Source organism: Mercenaria mercenaria, chromosome 4 (assembly GCF_021730395.1).
Source record: "Mercenaria mercenaria strain notata chromosome 4, MADL_Memer_1, whole genome shotgun sequence".
Taxonomy (NCBI): Eukaryota; Metazoa; Mollusca; class Bivalvia; order Venerida; family Veneridae; genus Mercenaria; species Mercenaria mercenaria.
This window is the reverse complement of record NC_069364.1, coordinates 37307768-37332635: the sequence shown is the minus strand read 5'-3', so window position 1 is coordinate 37332635 and position 24868 is coordinate 37307768. Positions and strand designations below refer to the sequence as shown.

Here is a 24868-nt window from a genome sequence, read left to right as displayed (position 1 = left end):
GTCTGAACATGGAAACCCGTTTCTGATCAATAACTTGAGGATCACTCGACCCAGAATTTTGAAACTTCATAGGAGATTGACTGTAGAGTAATGTCCCCATTGATTTTTGATTACTTAACAAAAGTTAAGGTCACAGGTGATTTATCTCTCTGAAAATAAATGAACGCTTCACCAGGAATATGAATGAAAATATATACAAACAACTGATCAATACTTTTATCATGGACCAAATTTTATTTTTTTTTGTATGAACAGTTTAAAATGCACAACAATCAGTAATGAAATCGCAATTTTATTGGTTTTAAGGGTCTAAAAAGTAACCAACTGCAACTAACTGATTTAAAGAGTCAATCTGCTTTTGGTAGGGCTTTTCAGTACCATCGGGGAGGAGATAAATTTATCGTGAACTGGTTCTTGTTTTTACGAACTAATACTGTTATTTACTTAATGACATTGCTCAATGTTCATCCTTGCTTTATGTTTTTGTGTTGATGTTTTCAAGTTGACAATGTCTGCAAAAATATGTAAAATATTAAGCGAGCATAAAAGTGTAAAAGTACAATATATTAGATATGGCGGGATCATTATAATGGTATAAAACTCTCTAAATTTATTCATTGTTGGGCTTTAATGACTTTTTTTAAGACGGATAAGACTTCGCAAGTAAGACACAAAACGGATCTATTGATTGCGTTGCATAGCGCCCACCCGAACCGGCGTTGCATTGGTTTTCGGCCGATTTTGTTTTCAGAAAAAACCCCCGAATAATTCTATGAAAAACACACGCTTTGTTTTTAAGGGGTTAACCCGTACACAAAAAGTGTTTTAACAGTTACTTGTTCCCGATAAACACTATATTTGAGGCGATATAGTCAAAAACTGTCAAAAATCTCAGCTAAATGGACACATGTGCTAAAACATAGACACATTTGCGCTCCAGTTGCGCCCTTTGTTTTCATTTGATTCGTTATTTAACGGGTAGAAATTCCTTTAAATTATACTTACAAGACCGGAAATTTGTAGTATCGGCCATATTTCTCGATCTGATCGGCGTAAAATTCACCGCTCAAACAACGTTGGAACCACTTGATCTGATAAAGCTATGGCCAGTGTGCTCACCGAATACATAAATATATATAAACTATACAAAGGCTAAAATGTTACTTTGAATATTGCTTTCTAACAAGTTTTGGCAAAAATTAATGTAAATAATTAAAATATGACCAATAATGTACTATTTAACCAAATAGATTCTATTTTTTGCGAAAAAAAAAAACCCTTATTTTTGTCTGGCATTTGCCTAAAATTGACACAAAATTTACGATGAGGTAGGGGTAGGTAATTTCAAATATCTATTAAAGTAGATCATGTTTGGTTTTGAGAGTTTTCCTGACTGATACATATAATGATAAGCTATAATTGAAATAAAAGTTTTAAAGTTAGCACTTTATATTATCTAGAAAATATAAATTAAAACAAACAGAACAAAAAATATCAAAACTCATTAGTTTTTAAGTTTTTTTTTTAATAATTCTTTTAGATGCACGGTGACCCCAAAATTTTTTCTTTCCATTTTGAAGAATTTTTGTGTGTCATTAAAGCTGCAAAATATTTTGAAAAACCTTTTTTTGTAGATCTAAATATGTTTTTCCATTGAAAATAAAGTGGGTGGGGTAATAAGTTAAACATGTAAAAATGAAAGAGATTTGTTAGTGAGATTTATGCTTATATAATACTGACATAACCTTGTTTTCATATTAACCTATAAGATCTGTAATCCCTATAACATTAAGTGGGACACTATATGTTTTATAAAGTACCGCCATTTTTTTGTTATGACGTCATATTAAATGTCGTTGACAACTGGATCCGCTGACGTTAGTTACGCCGAATCAATAGTAAATGTCTTCGCTTTTAACTTACTTAAAATAAAATGCTGTAAAAAAAATTGGATTTAGTCACCCAGTGCTTTGTTACATATGGCGGCGATAGCCGTTAAAGAAATGAGCACATTAAACCAGTTGCCGCTAATAAGTAACGGTAGACTTTTAGCCTGTAGAGAGCCACTCCCCTATACCACGTAAGTAGCACGCTTTTGATATTTTTACGTCTCTTGTATCAACGTGTCCTCCAATCCGTTAGTGGCATAAATTTGCTGCTTCGCCCGAAAGAATTCTTTGGAAAGTTTTACAAAAGGCGGACGAATTCCTGGCTCAAGACGGTCAAAATCCTGCTTTAGAAGGTATTTGTAAGTTCTTAAAAACTGCTTGCGTTACAAAATATTTGAAGTGCTTCTGCTCATTACAAACGTTCTGTTACTATTCTAGGGCATGCATGAAGATTTGTTTGTTTGTTTTGGGTTTAACGCCGTTTTTCAATAGTATTTTAGTTATGTAACGGCGGGCAGTTAACCTAATCAGTGTTCCTGGATTCTGTACCAGTACAAACCTGTTCTCCGCAAGTGACTGCCAACTTCCCCACATGAATTATCAGAGGCGAAGGACGACTGATTTCAGACACAATGTCTTTTATCAAATCGTCACGGAGAACATACGCCCCGCCTGTAGCCTGTAGTCTGTAGACCAACATGAAGAAGGTGACATTTTTTTTTAAATCCCGATATATTCGAAAATACGGTGGTATGTTTAGGACATGCAATTATTTTTTTAGGATTAAATTATATTGAGCGATCAACATCTTATCTCGTGCGCACGACATCTTGTCTTGAGCGATCAACATATTATTTTGAGCGATCAACATCTTATCTCGAGCGATCAACATATTATCTTGAGCGATCAACATCTTATCTTGAGCGATCAACATATTATATTGAGCGATCAACATCTTATCTTGAGCGATCAACATCTTATCTCGTGCGCACGACATCTTATCTTGAGCGATCAACATATTATCTCGAGCGATCAACATCTTATCTCGTGCGTACGACATCTTATCTTGAGCGATCAACATATTATCTCGAGTGATCAACATCTTTTTTCGAGCGATCAACATATTATCTTGAGCGATCAACATATTATCTTGAGTGATCAATATCTTATCTCGAGCGATCAACATATTATCTTGAGCGATCAACATATTATCTGAGCGATCAACATCTTTTCTCGGTCATCTTATCAATATCTATTAAGGACCTTTGTGTAAAATTCGATCATTAGTAAAAGCATACGGCTGCCACCGTTTTTGTTTTTATTTAGATTAAACTTATAACCGTTTCACATGTTTGCGGGGGTTAGACATTTAAATACGGAAACTGATAAAGAATGGCAGCAAAAATCAGTGATGGATGCAAAGAAATAAATTTAAGCCCTTGAAAAAAAAAAATATTATGTAGGCTTCGCTTTTGGAACCCCTGGAGGGACAATTGATTTCCCGTATTTCCCCACTTCTGACTTCTAACTTTTGCACTTCTCACTTCCAACTCTTGATTTCCCACACTTCTGACTTCTAACTTCCGCACTTCTGACTTCCAACTTCCCGACTTTCGACTTCTGATTTCCAAGTTCCACACTTCTTACTTCCGACTTTTGAATTCTTACTTCCTTCTTCTAACTTTCGCACTTTCGACTTCTAACTTCCGCACTTCTGACTTCCAGCTTTCTGACTTCATACTTCCAACTTCTACACTTCTTACTTCCGATTTCCTAAAAAGGAAAGTTGGCAGTCAGAAGTGCTGAACTTGGAAGTCAGGAAGTTAGAAGTCAAAAGTGTGGAGGTCAGAAGTCAGAAGTGCGATAGTTAGAAGAGGGAAGTAAGAAGTCAAGAAGTCGGAAGTAAGAAGTGTAGAAGTTGGAAATCAGAAGTCAAAAGGCAGGAAGTAAAAGTCAGAAGTGCGGAAGTTAGAAGTCAGACTTGCGGAAGTTAGAAGGGGGGAAATAAGAAGTCAAAAGTCGAAGTAAGAAGTGTGGAAGTTGGAAATCAGAAGTCGAAAGTCTGGAAGTTAGAAGTGCGGAAGTTAGAAGTCAGAAGTGCGGAAGTAAGAAGAAGGAAGTAAGAAATCAAGAAGTCGGAAGTAAGAAGTGTGGAAGTTTGAAATCAGAAGTTGAAAGTCAGGAAGTTGGAAGTCAGAAGTGTGGAAGTTAGAAGTCAGAAGTGCGAAAGTTAGAAGAAAGAAATCAAGACGTTGGAAATGAGAAGTGCAAATGTTAGAAGTCAGAAGTGGGAAGTACGAAAATCAATTGTCTCTCCAGGGTTTCCATACTTCGCCCATATATTAAACGATTTTCCTTGTTTTCCTTAATTCATACATGCAACTTTTCTGCGCGAATTTATCAGTCGAACTGAAACTTGTTGCTGTTCTAACATGCAGTATGCATCATTGGTTATGTTGATAGGATGACCAATTATATGCATTGCTTTCCAGCTTGTACATGTACTTGTGGGAAGTTCAAATAACAGCGGAATAGGCCTGACCCTAATTAACAACTTGTCCGTATGTTTTACTGATGACCTAAATGCACACACAAAGGGCCTTAATATATATAAATAAGACGTTGTGCGCTCGAGATAAGATGTTGATCGCACAAGATAAGATGTTGATCGCTCAAGATAATATGTTGATCGCTCGAGATAAGATGTTGATCGCTCGAGATAATATGTTGATCGCTCAAGATAATATGTTGATCGCTCGAGATAAGGTGTTGATCGCTCAAGATAAGATGTCGTGCGCACGAAATAAGATGTTGACCGCTCGAGATAAGATGTTGATCGCTCAAGATAATATGTTGATCCCTCGAGATAAGATGTTGATCGCTCAAGATAATATGTTGACCGCTCAATATAATATTTTGATCGCTCGAGATAAGATGTTGATCGCTCAATATAATATGTTGATCGCTCAAGATAGTATGTTGATCGCTCAAGATAAGATGTTGATCGCTCAAGATAATATGTTGATCGCTCAATATAATATGTTGATCGCTCGAGATAAGATGTTGATCGCTCAAGATAAGATGTCGTGCGCACGAAATAAGATATTGATCGCTCAAGATAATATGTTGATCGCTCGAGATAAGATGTTGATCGCTCAAGATAATATGTTGATCGCTCGAGATAAGATGTTGATCGCTCAAGATAAGATGTTGATCGCTAAAGATAAGATGTTGATCGCTCAAGATGATATGTTGATCGCTCGAGATAAGATGTCGTGCGCACAAGATAAGATGTTGATAGCTCAAGATAATATGTCTTGCGCACGAGATAATTTAATCTTAAGAAAATAATAACATATGTCCTAAACATACCAGCGTACGAAAATCTTATTTCAAGAAAACGACAATTGCGAAAATGGGTTTTAAATGTAGGCCCGCCGCTCTGTGACTACAACTACCAAAATATGTACAGTCAAACATTAGCCGAAGCCAGTCTGTACACAGAGAGCATCTGGCTGTAAATACCGCTGGTTTTGTTCCCTATTATTTACATTGTATTTTTTCCCGAGAATAAAGGCTTCAGGCCAATAAATATGACTTTTTATCTCCCAGAAGGGTGATCTTCATTGACAGGGTATTCTGTATGCACATTTTGTGTAAACAGTCCATGCAAAATTAGCTGTATTATTACTTTTCAGAATAAATGACCTATGTACCAGTTTACCTCCACTTCCGGGCTACACTATCCGATGGCACGGAATTGCCCGTTCACGATGGGGTGAGGATGAGGACATTGAGAGATTGGAGTATGGTGCTGCCAACGGCGGATATCGTAGATAGTATGTGGTATAGCAGTGTTTTCTGTTTGAGGGTTTGCCGCGGATGTATTTATTTACATTCTGCGTTTCATTTCGTATAAGCTATAATTATAAATTACAATGCAATATCCAAACGGACAATAATGAAAGTTTATTCTTGATTTATATTTTAATGAATATTCAGTAAAATATATTTTCTTCAATCGATCGATCTTATCGTATCGTATCGTATCGCATCGCATCGTATCGTATCGTATCGTATCGTATCGTATCGTATCCCATCCCATCCCATCCCCATCCCCATCCCCATCCCATCCCATGGGATCTATCCTATCCTATCCTATCCTATTTTTTAAAGGCGTTTTTTGTTGGGCTATATAGAATTGCCGACAGCCGCATTCATGGTAATTTTACCCGCCCGCTTAGCTCAGTAGGGAGAACGTTGGTCTACGGATCGCTGGGTCCCGAGTTCGATCTCGGTCGGGGCGTATGTTTCTCCGTGACGATTTGATGAAAGCAAATTTTGTCTGAAATCATTCGTCCCCCCACCTCTGATAATTCATGTGGGGAAGTTGGGAGTTACCTGCGGAGAACAGGTTTGTATGGTCAGAATCCAGGAAAAACTGGTTAGGTTAACTGCCCGCCGTTACATGACTGAAATACTGTTGAAAAACGGCGTTAAACCCAAAACAAACAAACATGGTAACTTTGCTAAAGTACGTATCTAATACATGCAAGAAAAGTACAATGCATATCTATATCGCGTTACAAGTTACAAGTAGGCAGTTCATTATCATAAAAATCTTAACTTTCGGATTAGCCGTTGTTGTGTATTATGTTATTCAGCATTTTTTTGGCATGTAGCACGTTTGGCCGTATTACAGCGGGATATAAGCTTTTTTGATAAATAAAATGTATAGACCGGTTATTATATGCTTGTTCGGCATATTTCTGTCGTACAATATTCGTATCATGCTACTGTTTTCTACTGCTGCAATTGTTTTTGATTATGATAATTGTGATGGTAAAACTAATCATCATAATCCTGACCGCCATTAAGATAATTTAGAGCGGAGTCGGGCATTTCCGACTGGCGTGTCTATGTCATCAGAAGACATTATTGTTGCTGTTTCCCGTGGAAGATCTTATGTATTGTTTGTTCAATTTTCAGTAGCACTAACATCGCTTCTTGCCATCCAGTAGCAGAAGATCCCGACCATTTAAAGTATGAAGGATATATGTAAGTATAATTTGAATCTTTTAAACCAAAAGTAGATATTTCACTGATATTTTGAGTTTCCATAATTTATCTGACGTGCTGCTCAATATAGCGGCATGTTACATTGTATGGATAGGACAAACATCATGTTTTAATAAGCAAAATATTTCACTTGCGTGCTTTCACTTTTGGCTAACCTGGCGTTGATATTTGCTTTGTGAAGATATGCTCAACAACTTTCTGGTTTTTGGTTTTATAAAATTTTACCAAATTGGACAGTTTTGAATGAAAATTGGACACACTGGCCCAGTTGTTCAAAACTTTCGTTAAATATTTAAGGATGACATTTTCGTTAAATAGCTTAAAGCTTGATAATTATTTTGTTATTTTTTTCCTCTAAAAGCAGCATGCCTCCAGCTTTAGCTAAAAATAATCTTTCTTTCAAATTGAAGTTTGATCATATTATGAACATTAGAAGATGAATTTTTGTTTCTAAAATATTTTAAAAGTTCCAAATCAAGAAAAAAAAGATGACTGCGTGGGGAATCGAACCCCGAACCGCCGCGGCAATAAAGACATTTTCCCGTCGTCGTAACCAATAGTGCTATAGCTGAAATAGTGAATAGTGTCTCCAAAATATAGATATTTATAATCGAGACAGTTTACCTGGAGTAAAAGCATGACAAATGCTTTTTAATTTTCATCGTAAAAAGTAGTAAAAACAACAAATTCTCAAGTGTTTCCTTAACATAAAATTTGTCAGTAATTAAGTTTTAAAGCCTTCTTAAGTAATATAACATTTATTTCAAGATATCTAAAATAAATGTTTTCTTTGTTGTCGAACGGTCTGGAGGCATGCTGCTTTAAACTGTTCGGTTTTTCAGAATTGTTTACAAAATTTAAGCTACGTTAGATTTTTCGTCAAAAAAAACTGTTGTTGGTGAAATAAACAATAAATTCAACGCAAATTTTAATTCATCTAAGTAGGTACTTTAAAATGTTTGTTAAGACTTAAAGAAGAAATTCAAGATGGCTACTATGTCAAGATATTTTCCAGTTCAAGTTTTCAAAACTTGTGTATTTCACAACATTTCCTTGAAACACAGAACCACACCCTATAAACGACTGTACATCCTCTCTTCCTCTTGCGAGTGATCAAAACAATAAACCGACAGCTAAAATTTGAAAAACAGCATTTTAAAGTGACTGATTTGCTTTGAAGATATGTATATTTATATTTTATCGGAGGCTGAACATGATCTGTTTCTGTATATAATGTGTTAGTCTGATTACAGGTAGAATTATAGCAAAAAACTCGATTCATCACTGATTTTGTCCAGAAATTGTACATTGTCGGGGTCAAAAGTACATATTTTCTTGCTTGAAGGGAAAGACTTTCTGTAAATTCCACTGTTTCTGGATAAAGACAATACAAGTTTGGTAAATAAAATCAAATCATTGATTAATTCTCCAATTTGTTTATAACCGTCAATGAAAGAAGATTCGGTGTTATTTCCTCACTGTATGCAAGCTTGCTCAAGGACTGTACAAGTGCTTGCGAGTTTCGTAAAAAGACTGTATGCCTGTTTGCGAGTGACTTATTTATAAAATATCGGCGTTTCCTATGCTCCTGTAGTATTTCTTCATACTTATAACCCGCAAACGAAGTTTGAAGGAGGGTGGTATATAGCAGTCACCGTGCGGTCTGTCTGTTCGGTCTGTTTGTATGTGTGTCCTCATAAATTTGGTTGTGCAATTACTTCAATACTATTACACCTACCTCTCTCAAAGTTTACACACAAACATCGGCAATATGTAGTTAACGTCCGTCTTACTCTTTTCCTTTTCTCTTTAATGTGACACTTAGCCTAAAGGTGAAACAGAGTCTGTTTTTCGTGTCCGTGCCATAACTTTTTATGCAGTAAGGGATTCTGAAATAAAATTGGGACAAATTTCTCCATCATGGAACCCCCAATGAGACGATTGGTTTTCGCACACAAACTATATTTTCTAGAATTTCAACCCCTTCAAACCGATATATCAGTAAATGGGGTGATTTGTAGTGAAACGGCGCCAGATTGAATCCACTAATCCTTTGTGGATCGTTTTCATGACAGCATCGCACAGTAAACAGCTCTATTTTAGTTTTGTCTTTGTATTTGCCATAAACACACGAAATTTAACATGAAAGTTGTCTTATTTACTGAAAATACATTCTGCGAATGAAATAAGTCCCCATTTAACAAGCAGAAGTGCCATTAGAGGAAAAAAAATGAGGGTTTATTAGCTCACCTGATCACCCTGTGTCCGTCGTCTGTCGTCCGTCGTCGTCGTCCGTCGTCAACAATTTGACTGTTAACACTGTTGAGGTCACACTTTTGGCCCAATCTCAATGAAACTTGGTCAGAATGTTACCCTCAATGGAATCTTGGACGAGTTCGATATTAGGTCATCTGGGCTCAAAAACTAGGTAGGTCATCAGGTTAAATCAAAGGAAAAGGTTGTTAACAGTCTAGAGATCACAATTTGGCCCAATCTTTAATCTTGGTCAGAATAGTACCCTCAATAAAATCTTGGACGAGTTCGATCTTGGGTCATCTGGGTTCAAAAACAAGGTCAGCAGGTCAAATCAAAGGAAAAGCTAGTTAACACTCTAGAGGGCACATTTGTGATAATTTATTAATGAAACTTCAAAATGTTAGTTTTGATGATATTTAGGTCGAATTCAAATCTGGGTCAGATGGGTCAAAAACTTGGTCACCAGGTCAAATCAAAGAAAAAGCTAGTTAACACTCTAGAGGCCTCATCTATGATCGTATCGTAATGAAACTTTGTCAGAATATTAATCTTGATAATCTATAGGTGACATTTAAAATCTGGATCAAGTGGGGTTAAAAACTAGGTCACCAGATAAAATCAAAGGAAAAGCCTGTAAACTCTCTAGAGGCCATAATTATGGCAATATCTCTATGAAACTTGGTCAGAATGTTAATCCGGATGATCTTTAAAATAGGCAAAGTTCAAATCTGGGTCGAGTAGGGTCAAAAACAAGGGCACCTGTTTCTTACACACTGCCCTAAATGTGTTTCTTTAGCATCAATGTAGGTGCAGTCACATGAACCTTAGCTGCGCCTGGACATACAGCCGTCGTGTTGACTATCCGCCGTGATTTGATAATCATTTCTCATACATTTATACTTACCAAATAACACACAGCTTTTGACTTAAACGTCGGAATTTGCCGATGATATTGAAACAAGGACGAGGTACAACTCACGCCATTTTTAAAACAACGGAAGTGGATTGAGTCAGACTTAGCAATGAAAACGACTAAATCCGCAAGGACAGATTCCCGGCGTGTGCAAGCGTTATCACTATCAAATATAAATTATTTCAAACATGGAAAGAACGGTTAAATCTTGACAGGTAGTAAATAAACTTTGATAATGTGTCAGTTGACCTCAATACTTTCGACACTGTTTATTTTTCAAAAAAGGTAAATACAATATTTACTTTACAATTGTTCTATAACGGATTATCTTTGAACACCCTTGGACTTATTGGACTCAACTGCCACGTTATCAAAGCTTATTAGTACTACTCGCGCACGGTATTTGTAACGATTACATGTTTATGTTATTATTGAGAAAGGGGGAATCGGGTAGTGAAACCATTAGGCTATTCATGACAAAATAGTTGCACTACTTTTGAATCTTGTTGACTGGTTTACCATGAAGTAAACCCTGAATTACTAAGAAGGACTTAGTCGATTTTTCTGATAATGTTTTCGTTATCGTTTTCTATCTATACGTCCATTCGCAGGATACTTGCGGGTGTAATAGTTTTTGAAAAATCAGAGGATTACTTTTTTTTGGAGACGGGCACACAGACGGGGGTCAACCTATAGTCCCCTCTTGTCTCATCTCATCGATATTTTGAAATCGTCAGGTAACATTTCTTCGCGTGATTTCCATAGGGAAACGACGGTTAATTTATTGCATGACATAGTAGGGACCCTGTATATACTTTCAGTTTCTAATTCTGTATTATGATAGTATATATATGTGTAAAACCAATACTGAATACTTGCATGTAAACGATGCTGAAGCATTCAATTCATTATATAATTAAGTAGGATAGCGAGTCACAGACCCTCCACGGCCCCACCACCAAAGGATAAGTACAAGCATAGCACGAGGAGTTCCGAACATTAAATGCCATATACATGACGACTCAAAAGAGACAATTTTGTATGCATTTTTTTTTATTTTATTTACGACTTTAAAGAACATACATCGCCTATTGTACTCGCAAAATGGAATACAGTTTCACTCGCAAATACGCGTTCAGATCAAATATCAAAATTGGCAAGTCGGCATACAGTGAATGTTTTTTCACCGACTAGATCAAAATAAATTTCATTCAAAAACGCAGTAGATATGTAACATCTTATTTACATATATTTATGGAGTATGCATACTTATTTCAGAAAACATCGTGGATTATTTGATTGCAAATCAATTTGACGTGTTGTTCATCAATTTCGTGACTTGGTCGAGTGAATTTTCATGCAATGAGTGTGATTAGTCAACATTTTGGCAGCATTTTGTAAACATTAACTGTCAGTTTCATCTATTATATCACCATATACATACATTTAAGTTAGACATATCGTTAAACTTAAATAAACATACAGTGTAAAGCAAGATAATTAATTTCAAGACGAATCTTACCTTCCGCGTGTCTGTTTTTTGGTTTGATCACTCGCAAGAGGAAGAGGGGAAGTACAGTCGTTTGTAGGGTGTGAGAACTGTTTAGTTAATATTTCATTAAAATCGGCGGAACATAACAATGATACCAGTCGGCAGTAAACTCATTCAGCCGTAACGGGTGCACACAATTTTTTCAACTCGTTTAGTTGAAATTTAGCATCAGTTAATAGTTTCATTTTCAAGTCACAAATAACGCTACATGAATAGACGGCGTGGCAGCAAAATACATTGATACCGATGATTACGAAGGAAAATGACCAAATATGTGTCACAATATAAGTAAAATGGCAATTAGTTTTGCATCGATAAATAAGAATTCTTTTTCCGCTCATTAATATTGCGCCGCTTATGTCACAAAAATCTTTCACTGGAAAACTAGTTCATATTTCTCGTTACAGGATCGCATACTTGCAAAGTGTCCAACTTTCATTGAAATGTGTTAATATTTTACAGAGCTATCAACGAAAAACCTGGTGTGTAGTTAGAAAAGTGGGAATCAGTCAAATGATATATGCTTCAATGTGCGTTTTCTCTAGCCAAATCACATACCTGAAGTTTTATACTTCTTTGACCTTTGTCCATTAGAAATATATATACCAAACAAAACAAGCCTTTTGAAGGAAAGGTTTTCTTTTTGTGTTTTTGACAAGTTTTGGTCCAACTATTGAACAACTTTTTGAACAAATGTGCTTGTATTAAGTATACAATATCTATTTTTAATTAAATGAGAATAGTGACACTTCCGTCTCGTGTGTAGATGGATAAAGCTTTGATATATATATATATATTTATTTTTTTTGAAATCTTTTTTATACATTTGTGTGTGTGTCGGCGTGATAAAAAAGGAATAAATTTTCAACCATCCTCCGGGATAATTTTAACAGGAGAATGTATCAGATGTATAAAATTACATTACAGCAGGATTAACGTACAAACCTAAAAAAATGTCATCATATGATCCTATTACACGTAGATGTACTTTTTCCTTTTTATTTAAAGGTTCCCAAAACCAATGCATCACGATCTAACCGTTCTACGCAATTCAGTATCAAATACAAGCCGTCGGGTACCTAGGGACTACAAGTGTGAAATGTTTCCAAGGCATGATGCTTCTAGACTTTACGGTAATTTCTTTCCAACTAACTCTGTCTTATTGTTATACCAAACTTTTATTACTACAGTATATCACATGTTACTTTAACCCCGAAGAGTTAATTCCGCCCAACGGAGGCTGGGCCAAGTTTTTCTCTCCGCAAATACTTCCCAACGAGGACTGAGTTGTTCTTTCCAGAAAGATTAATATAGACCAAATACCTTTCGTCGTGGACTTAGTTAATTTCCGGATAGATTAATCTAGAGCAAATACCTCTAAACGAGGACCGAGTTTTTCTTTGCAGATAGATTAATCTAGAGCAAATACTTCCCAACGAGGACTGAGTTTTTCTTTCCAAATTGATTAATCTAGAACAAATACTTCCCAACGAGGACTGAGTTTTTCTTTCTAAAACTGATTAATCTAGAACAAATACTTCCCTACGAGGACTGAGTTTTTCTTTCCAAATTGATTAATCTAGAGCAAGTACTTCCCATCTTTCCAAATTGATTAATCTAGAGCAAATACTTCCCAGCGAGGACCGAGTTTTTCTTTTCTTTCCAAATTGATTAATCTAGAACAAATACTTCCCAACGAGGACTGACTTTTTCTTTCCAAATTGATTAATCTAGAACAAATACTTCCCAGCTAGGACTGAGTTAGTCTTTCCAGATAGATTAATCTAGAGCAAATTCCTAAAAACGAGGACTGAGTTTTTCTTTCCAAATTGATTAATCTAGAACAAATACTTCCAAACGAGGACTGAGCATTTCTTTCCAAATTGATTAATCTAGAGAAAATACCTCCAAACGAGGACTGAGTTTTTCTTTCCAAATTGATTAATCTAGAACAAATACTTCCAAACGAGGACTGAGTTTTTCTTTCTAATAAGATTAATCTAGAGCAAAAACCTCCTAACGAGGCATGAGCTTTTCTTTCCAAATAAATAGAGCAAATACCTCTCGGCAGAAGGTTTTCTTTCCAAATTAGTTGAATTGGAGCAAATACTTCCCGATGGGGACTCAGTTTTTTCTTTACAAATAAATTAATCTAGAGCATACCTCCCTACGAGAACTGAATCTTTTCCGAAAATATAAATCTTGCTTTTTTCCCAATAGATTAATCTAGAGCAAATACCTCACGATGGGGAATGGGTTTTTCTTTCCAGATATATTGATTTGTATAAATAACTCCGACTTCTTTCCAGATAGATTTATCTAGAGCAAATACATCAGGACAGTGACTGTTTTTTCTTTCCAAATGAATTAATTTAGAGCAAGTAGACGCGTTTTTTTTTTCGTTCCAAATATTAAATAGATTGATTTAGAGTTTACGTACAGCAATAGCCTCTGTAAACAAACACATTTCAACTTCCTCATGGATGATGCTATTCAGAGTTAGCACAGTGTGCAAGTGCAGTTCCAGTTAACACAGTGTGCAAGTGTAGTTCCAGTTAGCACAGTGTGCAAGTGCAGTTCCAGTTAGCACAGTGTACAAGTGCAGTTCCAGTTAGCACAGTGTACAAGTGCAGTTCCAGTTAGCACAGTGTACAAAGTCCAGTTTGTTGTTGTTCAGTTAGCACAGTGTACAAGTGTAGTTCCAGTTAGCACAGTGTGCAAGTGCAGTTCCAGTTAGCACAGTGTGCAAGTGCAGTTCCAGTTAGCACAGTGTACAAGTGCAGTTCCAGTTAGCACAGTGTACAAGTGCAGCTCCAGTTAGCACAGTGTACAAGTGCAGTTCCAGTTAGCACAGTGTACAAGTGCAGCTCCAGTTAGCACAGTGTACAAGTGCAGTTCCAGTTAGCACAGTGTACAAGTGCAGCTCCAGTTAGCACAGTGTACAAGTGCAGTTCCAGTTAGCACAGTGTACAAGTGCAGCTCCAGTTAGCACAGTGTACAAGTGGAGCTCCAGTTAGCACAGTGTGCAAGTGGAGCTCCAGTTAGCACAGTGTGCAAGTGGAGCTCCAGTTAGCACAGTGTGTGGCAAGTGGAGCTCAGTTAGCACAGTGTGCAAGTGAAGTGCAGCTCCAGTTAGCACAGTGTGCAAGTGGAGCTCCAGTTGCACAGTGTGCAAGTGCAGCTCACGCCAGTTGCACAGGTGCAGTGAGCTCAGTTGGACTCATGTGCAAGTGCAGCTCCAGTTGGCACAGTGTGCAAGTGCAGCTCCAGTTGAGCACAGTGTGCAAGTGCAGCTCCAGTTGGCACAGTGTGCAAGTGCAGCTCCAGTTGGCACAGTGTGCAAGTGCAGCTCCAGTTGGCACAGTGTGCAAGTGCAGCTCCAGTTGGCACAGTGTGCAAGTGCAGCTCCAGTTGGCACAGTGTGCAAGTGCAGCTCCAGTTGGCACAGTGTGCAAGTGCATGCTCCAGTTGCACAGGTGCATGCTCTCCGGCACATTAACGCAGACCTTGGCACGTGTGCAAGTGCAGCTCCAGTTGAGCACAGTGTGCAAGTGCAGTCTCCAGTTGGCACAGTGTGCATCATAGTGCCAGGTGCAACATCCTGAGTGCGTCAAGTCAAGTGCAGTGCTGTTGCAGTCAAGCATGCCTGCAGTCTCCAGTTGGCACAGTGTGCAAGTGCAGCTCCAGTTGGCACAGTGTGCAAGTGCTGCTCCAGTTAGCACAGTGTGCAAGTGGTGCAGTTCCAGTTAACACAGTGTGCAAGTGCAGCTCCAGTTAAGCACAGTGTGCAAGTGCAGTTCCAGTTAACACAGTGTGCAAGTGCAGCTCCAGTTGACAGTGTGCAAGTCAGTTCCATCGTTCATCATGTGTGCAAGTCAGCTACCATTAAGCACAGTGTACATGTGCAGTCCAGTTTACAGTGTACAATGCGCTCAGTTAGCACAGTGTGCAAGTGCAGTTCTGTTAACACAGTGTACAAGTGCAGTTCCAGCTGCAGTTGTTATATGTGTTGCCTTTGTTGAATTCTTATCATGTTGGATAATTTTGCTACCTGAAAGCATATTGCATGTGGGGTTTTGTTTTTTGTTTTCTTTTTTTTTTTGTCCCGTTGTATTTTAAACGATAACAATATTTGCTACTTGTCGTGTTGCTTTGTAGACGGAGACCATGTTCTTGGTGAGGCTACAAGAAGAGCTATTGAAGAGAACAATACACGTTTGTATTGTACAACGCGTTACAACACCATCTTTAAAGGTGAGGAGAAAACTGATTTCAGTGAGACATGTGAAAGCTATATTTCTGCCGGTATATCGCAAAGCTTAATGACTTCAAGTTGGAAAGACGTTTCTAGCATTATTTAGTCGTTCATTTGCTTTTATCTCTGTCTTTTCAATATTTCCAGAGTTAAACTATAACATTGCTTGAAGGAATACTTCAGTGATAACTGCGCGGTGATCAGCAGTGTTAGACAAGAAGCACGTGTATACAGAGCACTATATTTTTTTATATAATTTATTTCCATTTTTACATCAAAAGCATCATAAATTCATACAAAACTGATTTTATGTGCCAGAAACGTTTAAATATACAATACAGAGCATTATAGTTATTTGGCATATTTTATATTCCTTTATTATAGCGGACATAACATCTTTCATGGTAGCTAAAGCTCAACGAGATGCCCAGTATCTTCAGGACAATGGTCCTGACTATATCGAGACTCCGACATGTAACCACATTCACAATCACCCTGACCCATGCCACTACTGTTGGTCCGGAGGATGCAATACGGGCTTCGAGGCTAAAGTTGCTGAGTTCCAATCTAGACAATATAGTTCAACCAAATCAACCCATACTGGATACAGTGGCGGGAAAACAGAAAAGTCGTCTGCTCAACATAGCATTCTCGATCCTAAAGACAAACATGATTGCAGTCTGATATCAGATTTGAAAGTCTCGGGCGGACAAACAGAGATTTGTAATTGTTTAAACGATACATGTGTATGCCATCAGAACAATGCTGACTTAGAGACAGAACATAAACAGGGTCAAATACAAACTGAAAAGGAGCAAAATGAAAAGAGTAACCCTTCAAACCAAAGAGAAGGTTACAGCACGTTTAAGGACACTTTTGGACCCAGGCAAGATAACAGTAAAAATAGAGGTTATGGGGATGAACAAATTATCTTCACCAACGTGTATCAGTCCAAACTTCCATCATCTATCCACTTGCAGTCTACACAAAACGAATACGCCTCAGACTTGGAGAATCGACACTTTTATTTAACTCCTAATCGAATGTTCAACGATCAGTTGAAGTCACTTTACCGAGTAAATGCTGCCACGGAGTTACACACTCCCACGCAACCTTGGGTACCACAGAAACATAAAGAGGAGGCATTAAAAAAGGGGCTTCCGCCAAACATGAAGCAGACGAGACGCAATAGTTGGATGTATAGAGATGAAAACAACCTGAGGATACCATGCATTGCAGACGTCATAGGAAGTTCTAACAAGAGCGATGCTCATAAAAAGTAAGTTTAATTTTCCCATTCGAGAACGTAAGGTCAATAGGACTGAGACCTACTGTAGAATTTCAAAAATGTTGAAGATATTTTTACATCTGTTTACTCTGTTTTCTGTGGTGTCACAGTTAAACCCTCGCCACACACAATGAACCAGAAACACTAAAAGTAACTTGCAAAAATCTGTAATGTTGAAATCATGCTGTCAGCTTTCCATCATCAAGTTGCGAAGTGATGAAAACTCGAATTTACGACATTATCAAGTCTGGATTTGTTTTTTCATTGTTTTGGTTTTTCAATAGTATGGTTTAGATTTTTCAATATAGCCCTACTAAAACATCTATGGTGGTTACGACTTTACAATACATCTGTTGTGTATTGGGTTTTTAGTATCGTTGTTTCGACATTTCAACGTGGTTTCGACTTTTTAACATGGTAGTTTCACAATTTCTCGACCTTTTGTCATTGTAGTTAAAAAACGAAACCATAATGACGAAAAGTCTTGTTACAATGCCGAAAAGTATAAACCACGATGTTGCAAAACAACAAAAACTGGATGACGAAAAGTTCTGTTATGAAAGTACGAAATAATGTGGAGTTTTCATATTTAAAACATGTAGGTATTAGTACGTATGGAACGTCAAACACGATTTGAATGGTTGCGGTAACTTGTCATTGGGCAATAAAAATTGTCGTTTGGCACGGATTACCTGTCTTCCGTCCATGGTAACTCACTCTGCAATGGTATTTTTTTATTCGGTAGCGGTTATTTGTCATTCGGCAGTGACAACTTGCCATTCAGCAGTGGTAATTTAACATTTGTCAGTGGCAGGTTGTCATTCGGTAGTGGCAAGTTGTCACTTGTCAGTGGTAACATGTCACTCAGTAGTGACAATTTGTCATTCAGCAATGGCAACTTGTCATTCGGCAGTGGCAACTAACTTGCTATTTGGCAATGTTAACATGTCATTCAGCAATGGCAATGGCAATGGTAATTCGGTAGTGGTGACATGCCATTCAGAAGTGGCAACTTGTCATCCTGCAGTAGCAAGTTGTTATTTGGCAGTGGTAACATGTCATTCAGCAGTGACACGTTGTTATTTAGCAGTGATAACATGTCATTCAGCAATGGCAACTTTTCATTCGGCAGTGGTAACATGTCATTCAGCAATGGCAACTTGTCATTTGGCAGTGGTAACATGTCATTCAGCAATGGCAACTTGTCATTCAGCAGTGGCAATTTGTCATTCAGCAATGGCAACTTGTCATTCGGCAGTGTTAACTTGTCATTTAGCAATGGCAATTTGTCATTCAGCAGTGGCAACTTGTCACTTGGCTGTGGTAAATAGCGATTTTGCAGCGGTAACATTTCATTCAGCAGTGGCAATTGTCATTTAGCAATGGCAACGTGTCACTTGACTGTGGTAACATTTCATCCTGCAGTGGCAACTTGTTATTTGGCAGTGGTAATATGTCATTCAACAGTGACAAGTGGTTATTTGGCAGTGGTAACATGTCGTAATGGCAACTTGTCATTCAGCAGTGGCAGTTGTCATTTAGCAATTGCAACTTGTTATTTAGCAGTGGTAACATTTCATTCAGCAGTGGCAACTTGTTATTTGGCAGTGGTAACATGTCATTCAGCATTGGCAAGTTGTTATTTGGCAGTGGTAATATGTCACTCAGCAATGGCAACTTGTCATTCAGCAGTGGCAATTTGTTATTCGGCAGCGGTGACATGTCATTCAGCAATGGCAACATATCATTTAGCAGAGACAATTTGTCATTCGGTAGTGGTGATATATCATTCAGCAGTGGCAATTGTCATTTATTTAGCAATGACAACTTGTCACTTGACTGTGGTAACTAGTCATTCGGCAGTGGTAACATTTCATTCAGCAGTGGCAACATGACATTTGGCAGTGGTAACTGCCTTGATAGCGTAGTGGTAGAGCCTCTGTTTTGAGTGCGGGAGGTCGCGGGTTCGATCCTCGGCCGCGTCATACCAAAGACGTGAAAAAGGATACCAGAAGCACCCTTGCTTAGCACTCAGCATTAGAAGGGAAACTGGCTTCTCATCTCTCATACCCTCATTGCGATGGATTCCATCAGGAACAAGTCAAATGGTTTATCGCGGCCAGAAATTTGTACAAACCGGACAGAAGTTGCGAAATTGTCATTTGTGCAGGAAAGAAGCGTTTACCATAATGTCCAGTACTGGACAGGTATAGTGACCATGCACGGACACAGCCAATTTTCTCAGAGGGGGTCCGATCCCCTGCCACCCCCTCCCACCACCCTGGAAATTTTGAAATTTAGCACTTCATTTTTTGCATTCTGGGGCAGTTTTATGGACTAACCTGTTAAAATTGGGAAAAGTGATAAAATCAAGCTTTCTTGAAGGTAAAATTATTAGTTTCTTTTAGATAAATAATATGAATTATGTCGGGGTCGTATGTAGCAGCAGCCGCATATACTTTACATGCAGTCCTAATGTTGCCTTTTTCGAAAAACATTTTATTTCCTTCTTGTCTTCTTTCCTTTTTTAAAGATTTTCCAGAGGGGGTCCGGACCCCCGGTCCCATCCCCCTCTGGATCCGCGCATGGTGACATCACGCTTTCTGTTTATGCAGGTAAACTTGTGTTTGGTTAAATTTCAACAGAGCACAATTGTCTGAACAGTGTACAAACTCATTACTGTTTTTTTTCAGGCAAGGGTGGAAAAAAAGTGGTAGAAAATTAAAGCAGTAACATTTTTATTAAAAAAAAAATAAACAATGAGACAAACATTTCCAACATCTTTGGACGCAATCTCCAAGCACAGTTGTCGTTCGTTCCTCACCATACTAATGCTAATGTAGAGTGCTTTGGACGGTTCAAAAATACGACAAGTCGAAAGGTTTCCTGCGGCCAGAAGTTATACAGACCAGAAATTGTTGATAGTAACTTATGGGTGAATAACGTACTTGTTTTGTTTTTTATTATGCCATTACGCTTTAATGTAAGAAATGTTACTCCATTCTACATGCTTTACAAGTAGATATATGAACTATGTATTTCTTAATTCTGAAAGTTATTTTTTGAGCAAAAATAACTATATTTCCCTTTCATGTATAACATAACTTTTAGCTCAACTGGTCGCATTCCTTGACTATTGAAATACTTTACTAGAGCTTTCACAAATGTGATTCATGCCTTCACCTGGACTTGCTTGACAACACGGGACCATAAGACGTAAAACAAATTGTTCGTTTCCGGTATCCCGACCTACCCTAAATTTTTGGCCCGACCCTAAATGTTTTTATGGCCTTGGAGATTTTTTTTTTCAACTTTTTAACAAAAAGTTGCAAAACTGCACTTTTTATGCTTTAAACATGGGATGTTAGAAATCAACTTACTGATGCTCTAAAGGCATAACCCCCTTATTTGTAGTCATTTTTTGACACAAAAATAATTTCCGAAAAGTCTCCCTTAATAAAAAGAAATTCCAAAAAAAAAAATTTCCGACCTACCTACCCTAATTTGTTTTAGCATGTTACCGGAAACAAAGATTTTTTTAGGCCTAATCTAGGAAATTGAAGAGCAATTAACATAAAAACCCTTATGCACAACAAGGTATAAATATTGATCATTGCTGAAAGTTTGGATAAATTATATGAAATAACGAATGAGGAATTCAGGTTACAATCATTTCTCTATATATCATGTAGAGTGCTAGCTATATTGCAAAAACGGCGTTCCATAAATGCGATAAGCTAATCGCATATCGGTAAAAAGTCACGTGAAATCACCCAGTCCCCATGTGCTATACTACTTGTTGCATTCCAATATACCTGCGGCCTTCAGGCTGCAGGTAATAAAGCCCGAAACGCGTGAAAATGTTCCGAATGTAAATCGGGTGAAGTAAGCGCTCTATGTATGCGTTTAGATTGATTAAACTGGGCGAGTCTACTTACTTATTACTTGAGGATGAAAAAAACGTCTTTTTTAAATGTTGCTCTTAAACAAGGGTGGCGGTTGAACTACTAAAAGTACAATAACAGTTAATTCACAACAAATCGTACGGTATGTTTTATAATCAGTAGAAGCTAGTCGTATTTACGCTTATGAGACCTGTTTCACCCACAAGTAAAGAATTCACAGGTCCATCATGAAATATTTTCCCCAGCACGTATATACTTGTCCTATTCAAAATGATCGCGGCCTCATCGGCCGCGATCAATGAAGTGTCGAGAGTGATTAATATAAGATGTAGAATTTGCTTCACAATCGACCTAAATTAAATTAGTATAAACTAGGTAAGCGATGTGATTCAGCAATGGCAACTTGTCATTCGGCGGTGGTGGCATGTCATTTAGCAGTGGCAACTTGTTATTTGGCATTGGTAACATGTCTTTCATCAACAGTAGCAACCTGTTATTCAGCAGTGGTAACACTGCATGTAACAGTAGCAACTTGTTATTTGGCACAAGTAACACGTCATTCAGCAGTGGCAACTTACCATTCGGCAGTGGAAACTTGTCATTCAGCAGTGGTTACATGTCATTCGGCAGTGGTAACATGTCATTCAGCAGTGGCAACTTGTGATTTGGCAGTGGTAACAGTTCATTCAGCAGTGATAACTTATTATTTGGCAATGGTAATATGTCATTCAGCAGTGGTAACTAGTCATTTGGCAGTGGTAACATGTCATTTGGTGGCAGTGACCATTCATTCGGCAGTTGTAACATGTCATTTGGCAGTGTAACTTATCATTTTGTAGTGGTAACTTGTCATTCAGCAGTGGCAACTTGTTATGCGGCAGTGGTAACATGCCATTCAGCAGGGCATGGCAACTTGTCATTTGGCAGTGGTAACATGTCATTCAGCAGTGGCAACTTGTCATTTGACAGTTGTCATTCGGCAATGGTAACATGTCATTTTTTTGGCAGTGTAAATTGTCATTCTGTACCACGCCAAATACGATAATTATTTTCATTCGGCACTAGCAACTTGTCATTCGGCAGTGGTTACTTTTCATTCAGTAGTGGTAACCTGGGATTCGGCAGTGGTTTCTTGTCATTTTTCAATGCAACTTATCGTAAGTTCGCGGTAACTTGCCATTTGCCAGTAACTACATATCATTTGACAGTGGTAACATGTCATTCAGCTGAAGCAACTGGTAAAATGTCATTCAACAGTGGCAACTTGTGATTCGGCAATGGTAACATATCATTCGGCAGAGGTAACATGTCATTCGGCAATGGTAACATATCATTCGGCAATGGTAACGTATCATTCGACAATGGTAATATGTCGTTCGGCAGTGGTAACAATTCATTTGGCTGTGTAAATTGTCATTCTGTAGAGGTACCTTGTCATTCGGCAGTGGTAATCTGTCCTTTAGCAGAGGAAACTTGCCGTCCTGTAGTAGACCTAAGTACTATCGAACGCCAAACACAATAATTACTTTCATTCGGCACCGTTCGCAGTAACTTGCCATTTGCCAGTAATTACATATCATTTAGCATTGGTTACTGTTCATTCAGTAGAGGTTACTTGTCACTCAGCAGAAGCAACTTGGCATTGATTTGGCACTGGTAACTTGTCATTATACAGTGGTAACTTGTCATTAGTCAGCAGTAAGTTGTCCTTTGGCAGTGGTAAGTTGTCCTTTGGCTGTGGTAACTTGTCATTCTGCAGTGGTAACTTGTCAGTAGGCAGTTGTTACTCGTCATACGGCAGTCATAATATGTCCCTCGGCAACGATGAGCTTGATACACTATCTAGCATCGTCTCTACTTCTACCAATCAAAGATATGAAATGGCGTAAAGGCAGATATCCGTGATTTTGTTAAAGTATCTGATGAAGGTCGCGCACGTTTTTCAGAAGATGAATGTTCCTCTTTATTTTGATTAACTAAGTGATGAAGCTGTCTACAAGTAAACAACTAGATATGACCAGTGACCTGTTGATGCTTTCATATATCTTTGACTGTTAGAAGTGACAACGTTATGGCGCATATAGTACATCACTGCCGAATTGCAAATGAACATTGCCAACTGACAAGTGGCCAGTGCCAAATGGTAAGTATCCACTACCGACCGACAAGTAACCACTGCCGACTGACAAGTAGCCAGTGCCAAAGGACAAGCCTTAACAACTGTCCTGTCGACTGACAAGTAACCAGTGCCGAATGACAAGATACCACTGCCGACTGACAAGTAACCAGTGCCTAATAACAAGTTGCCACTGTCGACTGACAAGTAACCACTGCCGACTGACAAGTATCTAGTGCCGAATGACAAGTAACGACTGCCGACTGACAAGTAACCAGTGCCGAATGACAAGTAACCACTGCCGACTGACAAGTAGCCAGTGCCGAATAACAAGTTGCCACTGCCGACTGACAAGTAACCAATGCCGAATGACAAGTTACCGCTGCCGAATGACAAGTTACCTGTGCTGGCTGACAAGTTACCAGTGCTGAATGACAAGTTACCAGAGCCGAATGACACGTTAACAGTGCCGAATGACAAATTAAAACTGTCGAATGACAAGTTAACAGTGCAGAATGGCAAGTAACCAGACTGAGTGCCAAATGGCAAGTGACCAGTACCTAATGACAAATAACCAGTGCCGAATGACAAGTAAATAATGCCGAATGACAAATACCAAAACCGGCTGCCAGAGAAGTAACAACATCATAATGTAGTGTGATTACGTCAAAATGGAATTAAAAAGACCACTATGTAAAGTGACCACATCAGAATTAAAATTAAGTAAGCACAACAGTTTATAATATATACCATATAAAATATACCACACTTTTACAACAGAATGAAAAGTTATGACAACTGCATAACGGTAAATAACAACTGCATGATTTCGGCCTTATATCATCTTCGCTTTTCAACATCTTTCTTTGTTTTGATCGATTGCATTAGCGGGATAGATTTTTTTTTAAACTCTGACCGATCCAAGAAAATGACGACGTTGTCCGCACGGTTTACTAAAAGTATATAGTTTGTTTTCATCCGTCAGAGGTTCATCATGTACCTCTGGTAAGTAAGAATGATTCAAGCTTCGTAACACAGTCTATGCTGTATGCACACGGGGATTAATCAACAAAACACCATTCTATTGCACTCTCTTAATATATGTGAAGTTACAGCTAATTCTTGACTCTCGTGTTAACTTTGTTATGTTGTTCATTACAACAAATGTTTTATTTACTTTGGTCCAGTTTAAAATAAACATTCTTTTATTTCAGGTATCATTTAGAACACCCAGAACCTATTCCAGATCTGCGAGATAATAAGAAGTATTCAAGACGTGTCAAATTTAATGGTTTCAGCTCATCTGTCTTTCGCTGATATCATCTATTGTTAGACCTGAATATACGTGTATATATATATTAAAGAAACGCATGGTCTTCCTTTTTTCCACTTTTCATTTGTTCACTATTCTGTAAGATATAAATATGCTTTATTTTTATACCTTATACACTTTTAATTACCTCCAAGCCTTTAATATTGGAAATCATGAAAACCCTAGACATATTTGCACATCTGCATACATTGGGGGTATAGTCAGTAGGGGTATAGTCAGTGGGGGTATAGTCAGAAAGTCCTTAAATCGCATACGTCTTAAACGTTACAACACGTCTAAGGA

The 24868-nt window shown here is 37.9% G+C and overlaps 1 protein-coding gene across 4 annotated transcripts; it reads left to right on the top strand.

Moving 5' to 3' along the window:
* The first annotated feature begins 1870 nt into the window (after positions 1-1870).
* On the top strand, positions 1871-24637 carry LOC123551466 (uncharacterized). Of its 4 annotated transcripts, none has more exons than XM_045340424.2 (7): positions 1871-2080; positions 5588-5728; positions 6879-6947; positions 12698-12822; positions 15848-15943; positions 16329-17223; positions 24468-24637. In XM_045340424.2, the coding sequence occupies exons 1-7, from the start codon at positions 1980-1982 to the stop codon at positions 24568-24570; spliced, it is 1530 nt and encodes a 509-aa protein (XP_045196359.2). In that variant the 5' UTR covers positions 1871-1979; the 3' UTR covers positions 24571-24637. The 4 variants fall into 4 exon arrangements, with proteins under 4 accessions (XP_045196359.2, XP_045196358.2, XP_045196360.2 ...); XM_045340423.2 differs by having other exon boundaries at positions 15848-15994; XM_045340425.2 differs by lacking the exon at positions 15848-15943.
* Positions 24638-24868: the final 231 nt, after the last annotated feature.

Excerpts from the sequence above, each read along its gene's own strand:
- LOC123551466 (XM_045340423.2), top strand. The coding sequence starts at position 1,980 with ATGGCGGCGATAGCCGTTAAAGAAATGAGCACATTAAACCAGTTGCCG. Across the intron at positions 2,081-5,587 it reads GAGCCACTCCCCTATACCAC|AATAAATGACCTATGTACCA; the intron begins GTAAGTAGCACG and ends ATTACTTTTCAG. Across the intron at positions 12,823-15,847 it reads TGATGCTTCTAGACTTTACG|ACGGAGACCATGTTCTTGGT; the intron begins GTAATTTCTTTC and ends GTTGCTTTGTAG.